Below are 9,865 nucleotides of genomic sequence, written 5' to 3'. Positions count from 1 at the left end.
TCTTGGTACACCTTATCCCTTAGTACACCCATATCACATGGGAAACCATGTTTGTGTACTGGATAACATGTGAATGTTCAATTTGTGGAGTTTTTTAAGTGTAAATAAAACGTTGTTGCACTATGGAGGTCTGTTTTTGTTTTAATATACATGCCCTGTATATCTGAGTCCATATTGCGAGGAGAGTGGTCTGAGAGGAACATATTACTCCGAAGGGGACCTTAGTGGAGTCGGTGGAACCAGTGGAGGATTGAAGCCAGGTTGAGATCCTTATAGTATAAAGCTCTGTGGCCCTTATGGGTCGAATTTAGACGGTGAGGAGGCACTTTAGCTAGTCCAGGGGAGTCACGTCAGAGTGTCACCAGGAGCACATTTGCAGCATGGAATGAATTTCTGAAGCACGGTGTATTGAACACCATATATTATTTGCACAGTTTTGATATCACGTTATTTTGGACTGTTTTGATATATTTATTTATTTACACTTGTCACTTTGTCTATCTATTATCACTCAATAATTTTCACTTTTCTGGTTAGCCACTAGGTGGCATATCAGGATTTTGTTTTGGCACATTTATATGATCTTAAAATTTAGGCACTTTACCAGAACACAAGTTTTGTTGTCACGTTAATCAGCCAGGTTACTGAGGGTCAGGGCTGAGGGCTCTGCAGGTCAGTTCCCTGATACCTCCCCCTGCTCTAGAAGCTTGAGAAGTTTCTACAAGGCAGTGGGTAGGGGAGATGAGGGGTTGATCTGCATAGTTAAGGGATCTTAGCCAATCCCCAAGCAGGAGGCTTGGCATGGGGCAGTCCTTTAATATGAAAGAGCTTGATCAGCAGGAGGAGTAGTGTCAGGTGGAAGATGGAGTGAGGGCTGGAGTGTGGAGCCTGGGAGGAGGCCCAAGAGAGGGGCTTACCTGCAGACAGGAGTTGGAAAGGAGGATCTCTCAGCCTCAATTGTTCCCTGAGAGAGGACAGCTTGGGAAGTAGGGAAGGAGCCAGCCCAGCATAAGACCTGAAGGTAGCCACCAACCCACAAGCTTGCAGAAGAGGACTGAGTGAGTAATCCTACACACCCTGCCCGGATAAGGGGAGAGGGTATTCTGATGGGAAACCTGACTACCCTCCATCTGGACTGTTGATTGGCAGATTTGGGGTCCCCTTGCTTAGGGGTTCCCTCAGGCAGCTAGGTGAAGAGGAGAATTCATGAGGGGACTGAGGTGGTACACCAGGAGGGCTGGAGAGCTCTCCAAGAAAAGAGTCTTTGTCTGTGGACTTGTGCCAAGGAGTTGTCCTGATGCGGTTTCCTTGGGCATCCCATACAGCCCTCAACCCCATCCAAGTTCAATACCCCTTAATGAAACAAAAAAAAATAAACAAGCTCAAGGACTGTTTTACTGACTCCAGTGTGCAAGTGTGAAGGAAATGCCTGTTGCCTGGCTGTGCAGGACTATAGGAGGGCCAAAAAACTCAGCAACTCCTGAGGGGGTAGTGCTACAGTATCTTACAGTATCTCTTTAATTATCTCTCCCCATCACAGTTCTCATTATATCGTCTACTCTCGCCACAGTTCTCATTATTGTATCTCCTCCCATCACTGTGCTCATTATATAATCTTCCCCCTTCCTGGTTCCCATTATACCATCTCCCCCCATCTCGGTTCTCGTTATGCCATTTCTTCCTATCCCAATTCTTATTATCTTGGTTCCTCCTATCAGTTTTCATTATGCCATCTCTTCCCATCACGGTTCTCATTATCTTATCTCCTCTGATCACGGTTCTAATTATATTATCTCCTCCAGTCATGACACTCATTATCTTATCTCCTCCCATCATGGCCGGACTAACTATGTAACTATATGTAACTATCTTATCTCCTCCCATCATGGAGATCATTATCTAATCTCCTCCCATCATGGTGCTCATTATCTAATCTCCTCCCATCATGGTGTTCAATATTTTATCTCCTTCCATCATGGTGTTCATTATTTTATCTCCTCCCATCATGGTGTTCATTATCTTATCTCCTCCCATCATGGTGTTCATTATTTTATCTCCTCCCATCAAGGTTTTCTTTATCCCATCTCCTCCCATCATAGTGCTCTTTATCTTCTCTTCTCCTATCTTGGTTCTTATTATCCCATCTCCTCCCATCATAGTGCTCTTTATCTTCTCTTCTCCCATCTTGGTTCTTATTATCCCATCTCCTCCCATCATAGTGCTCTTTATCTTCTCTTCTCCCATCTTGGTTCTTATTATCCCATCTCCTCCCAGTTGATGTGGAGTGAGGGGAATATGAAGACACAGGACACACACACACATCAAACCTTGTTTGTTAAATGAGTTTATTTAGAATAGAAGCAGATTTATTATCTATCTGGAGCTGCCTGCAAAATCATAACATCATCTGGACAGAGCTAACATAAATTTAGAGATGACAGTGTTCCTTTCCTCCGACAACCATACGTCCCGTGTCACACTTCAATTATACCTGTTTCCTCCAATGTGAAAAGCAATTTCTCTCTTACATGTTCAAACCCACTCTTTATTTATGCCTTCTTCATTCACCAGTCAGTGATCAAACACATTTTCTGTGACCTGGGCATGGCGCATACCTGTTTCACTCTGTCACAGGAATCAGCTCCACCATGTTTTGCTGGTACCTCCTACAGTCCTAGCACTCATGGGTCCCAAGCCTTCCTGCTTCTGGGGACCTCCCGATCAAGCCTCAAATAAATTGGCATGATAAAAGGGCAAAATCACCACTGGCAACATCTGTTTTGGGGCTGGCACCCAAACTACAGACTTCCAGTGGCTCCACTGTAAATGCCCTATGCATCGAAGGTTATATTTTATTTCTGATCCCATGGTGCGTAAATCAAAACACAACAGCAAACCAAAAAAGTGTATGTGAACATATACAAAAAAAAGTGCACTTAAAGTGGTTGTAAACCCTTGCATATACCCAGTGAAGTGACTGCCCTCAGGCGATACACAGAGATGAAACAAATCCTCCTACATATGTTGGACCTGTTTATCTCCAGTCTTCTTTTCCCTTCAACTGTTCAAAGTCTAGAATTTATAAAGTTTGTCTGAGCTGTCAGAAAAAAGGGGACAGAGAGCTAAAGTTATACTCTGTAGAGCGTAGTGAGGAGAACATTGGGAGCTAATTGGAGGAAAAGGGCACATTCCCCTTCACACAGCACAGAGGAACAGAGCTGAGGCTGTGAATCACCTGGAGGTCCCTTCCCTGTCACCATTTGCTCTTGGTGTCAGGAAAACTTGTCAGAAGTGATTCATGCTGATAGCAGAGGAATGAAGCAGCAGACAGAAATGACACTTAGTGCTCTTAATTGAGACAAGTACACACTATAGAAGGATATGCTTTGTCCATATTTCATGTCTGAGGTTTAAAAGGTGTGTCATATGGTAATATGGTTTAAGGTGTGTCATATGGTCATATGGTTTAAGGTGTGTCATATGGTCATATGGTTTAAGGTGTGTCATATGGTCCTTCCAGAAGAGAAAGATTCTTCCCTGACCACTGGGGGCGCAAGGCATGTTAGGTCTGATAGAGTTACTATTTATACATTTCTGTCTGTTCTATAGTTTCTCTGTCTGAATTCATGTTCTTGTTTACAAAACTAGGTGATAACTTTGGCATAGTATCCTGTAAGCAAAACTTTTTATTATTTTTATTGGTTAAAGGCCATATTATACCTGCCAACCTGCTTACACATTTAAGTTTGAACACAGTGAATAAATCTCTGACTACAATTTGCAATACCTTGGTTTGTACTGATCTTATTCCCGGGTACCCACGGTAAGCACCCCAGGATGGATGGGAGAGTGAGAGCATCCTGAATTAAATGAACCTTAACAAGGTTCACCTGGCTAAAAGGCCCGGCAGACCCAGCTCCTTATCATCAGTCAAAGCCGACCAAAGGCTAGGTGAAGGGCCCTAATAAAGAGAGACCACCCCCTTTCCCATAGCAGGGGAAGAAGGAACCTAAGGGCCACACATCCTCCACCTAGACTACAGGGTAGGCCAGAAGACCCATACCCTACAATCCAAGTGGAAAAAACACACATAAGTGCAGAGTGACATATACATGAAGAAATATGAATAAAATTAAATAAAAAAGGTGATGGTGCAGGTGTAATGGTAGGTCTTGTGGCCTGATAACAAAAATTGGCCCTTCTTCATGGGGGGAAGGCTTGGGATGCATGTGTTCCATAGGATTGCCACCTCATCCCCTTAAAACCTAACACATATTACTTACACAGGTTCTGTGACTGATTACGGTGGTAATTAAACTCACGTGGTGCTTTATCTGCCTCAGAACCTGTGTAATTAATATGTGTTTAGTTTTAAAAGGATGAGGTGGTAACCCTAGTGTTTCGGGACTGTTGGAGATACAGGTGGTGGAGCCAATTCCTGTGACTTACAGTGCACAACAGGTGTGTGTCACACATGGAGTGTGTTTGATTACCCACTGATGAATAAGGTATAAAGACTAGGTTTACACTTCAAAGAGATACATTGTTTTGGAGTATATTTGAAGTCTGACTCTGGGAGTGTGGTTGAGGGAGATAAGGAATGCTGTCTTCACAAAAGTGAATGCAGTTGTGAGGGGGTAGGAAGGAGCTGTGAGGCTGAGATGGCAGTTATGAGGGGGTAGGAATGAGCTGTGAGGCTGAGATGGCAGTTATGAGGGGGTAGGAATGAGCTGTGAGGCAGCGATGGCAGTTATGAAGGGGTAGGAAGGAGCTGTGAGGCAGCAATAGCAGTTATGAGGGGGTAGGAAGGAGCTGTGAGGCAGCGATGGTAGTTATGAGGTGGTAGGGAGGATCTGTGAGGCAGCGATGGCAGTTATGAGGGGGTAGGGAGGATCTGTGAGGCAGCGATGGCAGTTATGAAGGGGTAGGAAGGAGCTGTGAGGCAGCGATGGCAGTTATGAGGGGGTAGGAAGGAGCTGTGAGGCAGCAATGGCAGTTATGAGGGGGTAGGGAGGATCTGTGAGGCAGCGATGGCAGTTATGAGGGGGGTAGGGAGGATCTATGAGGCAGCGATGGCAGTTATGAGGGGGTAGGGAGGATTTGTGTGGCATTGATGGTGGTAATGAGGTGGTGGTGTAAATCTGTGCCTCAGTGATGGTGATGAAAAGGGGTGGGGTGAAGTGGATCTATATAACAGCAATGGCAGTAATGAGGGGGTAATGATGATATTTGGGGCAATGATGACAGTATTAAGGGGATGAGGCACATCTGTGCTTCAGCAATGGCAGTGAGTAGGGGGTAGGGTAGATCTATGCAGAAGAGATGGCTCTAATTATTATTATTATTATTATTATACAGGATTTATATAGCGCCAACAGTTTGTGCATTGCTTTACATTATAACGGTGATAATAGAGGATGCTTGAAAGCACAGAATCGAGTCATTCTTTTTTTTCTGCATGCTAGTTTCATCAAAAATGAAAAGGTTACTGAAGTTATGAAAATTCTCATACAACAGAATACAACTTTGGAAGTGATATAATGTATTGTATTGTAATATATTAATTGTTTCTGAGCATGATGCATCGTCTGATGCGTCGTCTTAGATGAATACTGTACTGATTAAATGAAAATTGTTTGTTCCATTATCATACAAGAAAACTTTTCACGTTTGTCCCTTCGTATATTGTCGCATGAACTGTCCTAATCAGCTCTCCAAAGCTGTGTACTACTGATCAGATTATCGGATGATCGTTTCAAAAGCGGTATTTTTTGTTTGATCTTCTTATTGTATATGCGGGGCATTAGTCTGCACAAGGCTGAAGACCTCCATGTGGGTAGAACCAGAAGCGACTTTGGAACTTCCTTCATTTCCTCGGCTTGGCTCTTCCCTTTCTTTAACCAATTTGAAACATCTCAGCATCTTCCAGAAGTTGTTTCTAAATTTGGTGCCAACAAAGAAATATAAGATTGGGTTCAAGCAGGCATGAAGGTATGCCACAGCTTCCAGTATTGACAGGACTTCTGCTATGTCTGTTATGTGGTTGCTGTGTTTATGCAATATTGAGATCAGAAAAGTGACATTAAAGGGCATCTGGGTGACAATGAAAGCCACCACCAGCGTCAGGATGATTCGGATGGATTTCTTCTTCTGTAAACTCTTAGAACGAATCAAAGTGTTGAGAATGAAACTGTAACAGACCACCATGTTCAATAACGGCAGGAAAAAGCCAACAATCAGCTGGAACGAATAGACAGTTATCTCCAGCTTCTCCTTATCATCATAGACGTCTGAGCAGTACCCTCTGCTATCATTAGAAAATATAAACTGTGGCACAGCGAGGAGCACCGAGGTCACCCAGATGAAGGCGCACATCACGGTGCCCCACTTGTGCTTGTGTTGTTGGTATTTCTGTGCTTTCACCCCTCTAACAATAGAAACAAAGCGGTCGAGGGTAATAGCGGTGAGTGTGAGCATTGATGTAAAGAGGTTCACTTTGTACATTCCAAAAACCATTTTACACATGATGTCTCCGAAGATCCAGTTCTTGAAGCGCAGCTGACAGACCAGAAATGGAAGCGTACAGAGAAACAAAATATCGGCCACAGCCAAATTAAGGAAAAATGCCTCTGTCAGCGTCTTTTTCTTTTCATAGAAGACAAACACAACAATAACCAGCACGTTGCCCAGGAGGCCAGCTGCACAGATGATGGAGTACATGATCGGGAGGTAGAGTCCAAAGACAGGGTGAAACTCGGGCTCATCATCGAAATTATTGAAATAATCGGAGAAGTTTAGGGTGTCCATCTAAATATTAACAGAAAATATAAGTGTTAAAGCTACAAACAGCAATTTGAAGATAGAAGAGCAACTCTTGCTATTTACGTATATCTTTACAGGACCGCTGTTACAAAAAGTTTTCCTAGTTTAGTCAGTCAGGCATAAAAAAAATATTTCCATCAATTTCAACTAAAAGAAAAAAATATAATAAAAACTTTCACCCTCAGAACCCTAATTACCTTTGATAAGGAGTATGGTTGAAAAAAACCCCTTATAAAGCATAATGTAATTAGCTCAAAAAGGAAAAAAAAATATCTCCCTGATGCTCTAAGGCAGGGTCCATAAAATTTTCAGTATGAGAGCTGCATCTTATTTTTTACAAATATTTGCAGTCCTAATTTTTTTTTTCAATGCATGTTAAGTTACCCCTTACATCCCCGAGTGCCCAGCTGAGTCCCCCCTTACATCTAGAAGTGCCATACAGAGTCCCCTTTTACATCCACTAGTGCCCACCAGTGTCCAAACTGTACATTCACAAGTTCCCCTGAGTCCCCCCTAATCCAGAAGTGCCGAGATGAGTCCACCCTTACATCAACTAATGCCCACTAGAGTCCCCACTGTACATTCACAAGTGCCCCCTGTAGCAATCATGCACACAGAGATGGACGCGGTCATCCATTTTGCTCCAAACCCCTCCATTTTGTATCTCTCTCTCCCAAATCAGTCTCCCTCCTCTGATTTTCCCCCTCCCTCAGGAATGTGGTCGTTGTGTGTTTGCACAGATCATAGGCAACAAACTCATTGGGGGGGCGTCATGGTTATAAACCTCACAACTAGCTGGTGCCCGATGTCTGCCAGAATCTTGCTAGAGAAGAGCTCGTAAAACCATAAACCAAGTCCTTCACTAAGCTCAAAGGCATTCCAGGGAGTCGTAAAAATAGACTTACATTTAAAAACTCACTTTTTCATATAAGTTTATATCTTCAGATAGGACATAATTACATAAACATGGAGCCAATATTCGGATGGCTCAATTTAAGACAAGTCTCCTGGTATATTACACCCCCTATCTGGCATATACAGGAGAGCAAAAAATTATTTCTCCGTAACCATTCGAGCGGATATTTCATATTTCATATCTAACCATTCAGCAGAAGCTTCTGCGTACTAATCTACTCATGAATAGAATGTTATATGTATCCAGGGTAAGTTATGAACCATAATATGATTTGTGCAGGCTTTGGTCATAGCCTGAGGTCTCCACCTACAACTCCCTACCCAAATGAGCCAATTGGTTCTCTGTTTCAGGGAGACACCCTGTGGAGTTGCTAGAAAAAGCTAAGCTAAGCTGAGTAAAAGAAAGTTGAAGAATTCTCCCTTTTTAACATCAGAACTAACCTTGGGAGATAAGGCATCCTTTTGGCTCATGAAACCTGATCTGCTTAAACCAGGACGTTTGGCAAGTACTTTACCTCCCTAAATTCCTTTCTGTTATCTCTTTGCTGTGCTATTGTTCTCTGTATATTTATATATATTGGCTACATCTTTTTCTGTAAACATTTTTATTGCACCCTTTTGACCTTTTAGTAATAAATCTTACTTTCTGAAAGTGTTGAACTGTTTCTAAAGCTCTTTAACGCAAACTGAGAACTCCTGCCTCTGAAAAGCGCTACTGTGTGTGTGTTTTAAACCTCTGTATAACCTGCCTGCGGTGACAGTGGTATACAGACGATTATTCAAACATCATAGTGTTTGTGACAGACAGCAGAAATATTTTTTTTTTGTGTGTTGTCTGAAGTTCCTGGGCCTCACAGGGGGGAGGGGAAGTGGGATGTATCTCCATATAGAACAAAGGCAGCATGGCTCTGTGTGGCTAGGGAAAACCAGTCCAGGCCACTTCTTAGCAGGAAGTTGGGGGTGGGGACAATTGCAGGGCCATGTGGACTCTTTGTTGGGAGAGCTGGAGTCATGATGGACAAGGCTACTCCTGCCTGAGCCTTAACTAGGAGATGATTGGAACTGTACTTTGCTTTGTACACTGCTGGCTGGTGAGTCCCTGGATGGCTACCCTGTCAACTGCCCTCTGCTGTGTGCCCGGACCTCCTGCCTGCCAGAGCTACCTTCTGCTGTGGGCCCTGATTACTTTGCCTGCCTGAATTGCCCTCTGCTGTGCCCGGGCTCTCTTTGCCTCAACTGCCCCTCGGCTGTGTGCTAGAACTATCTGCTGCTGCCGTGTGCTGAGCAGGGTTGCCGCTGCTGCCATCTGCTGTGAACCAGGACATCCCTGTCAGACCCGTGAGTTCATGTTCTCCTGTTTTCCCTGAACTGTTCTTGTACTCCCACTCCACCTCCCTGTTGGATTACAACTACTACAGAGACTCACACCACCCCCCTGTTTGGATTATAAACTTCTGTAGAGACTTTAACTTTGCCGTGGGGCTGGACTACAATTATTTTGGACTCTTTCTCCCTTCACTACTCCCCATTGAGTGACTGTTGTCTGTTTTAATAAAGCTTTAAGTGTTTGCCGCCTGCCTTGTGTGTTTTGACCCGCTTACCCTCGGTCACAGTGTTATTGCTGATATCGCCGAGTTTCCTTTCTCTGTACAAAAAGGAGGTGGTGGCAGTGTGAAGGGTTAATTGCGTAATTAACCTGACCCAGTAACAATCAATATATTGTGCTTCAAATTGTGAAAAGTAGAGTTTAACTATACCCAGTCAGATATTACACCTGGCATCTGAATTCTACCTTCTCAACCTCACTTATGGGTTTCCACAACAGAGGGATTCATAAATGGTGGCACATCCTTGGGCTTGTAGGTAGGTGTAGTCTACTTTCTCCACTGTAGGTGGGCCTGGACCGGAGTGGTACTACAGTTGGAGAGGAAGTCTGGAGAAACTTGGTTTCTCTATGTTTTCCTCAGTTCCCTTGAGCAACGTTCCAGTTGGCTATGCTGCATTCAGGTTTTGGTATGCATTTGTGGCTAGTGTAGGGAGAGATACCCCATCTGTCAGGGACAACATAGCGGTTCCAGAGGAGTAGGGAAAGCGTAGGGCCTACATCTACATCTCCGCAAGCTCTCTC

At 43.7% G+C, this 9,865-nt stretch overlaps 1 protein-coding gene across 1 annotated transcript; it reads right to left on the bottom strand.

The window, feature by feature from the left end:
• Positions 1–2,328: 2,328 nt before the first annotated feature.
• LOC149457684 (C-X-C chemokine receptor type 6-like) lies at positions 2,329–6,807 on the bottom strand. Its single transcript, XM_089683352.1, has one exon. The coding sequence runs from the start codon at positions 6,805–6,807 to the stop codon at positions 5,785–5,787; it is 1,023 nt and encodes a 340-aa protein (XP_089539478.1). The 3' UTR covers positions 2,329–5,784.
• Between the last annotated feature and the right edge of the window lie 3,058 nt (positions 6,808–9,865).

The sequence above is a fragment of the Staurois parvus genome, unplaced genomic scaffold (genome assembly GCF_062004578.1).
Source record: "Staurois parvus isolate SC_StPar_1 unplaced genomic scaffold, SC_StPar_1.0 ptg000307l, whole genome shotgun sequence".
In the NCBI taxonomy this organism is placed as follows: Eukaryota; Metazoa; Chordata; class Amphibia; order Anura; family Ranidae; genus Staurois; species Staurois parvus.
Note: the sequence above shows the minus strand (reverse complement) of the source record. Positions and strands in the feature narration are given on the sequence as shown.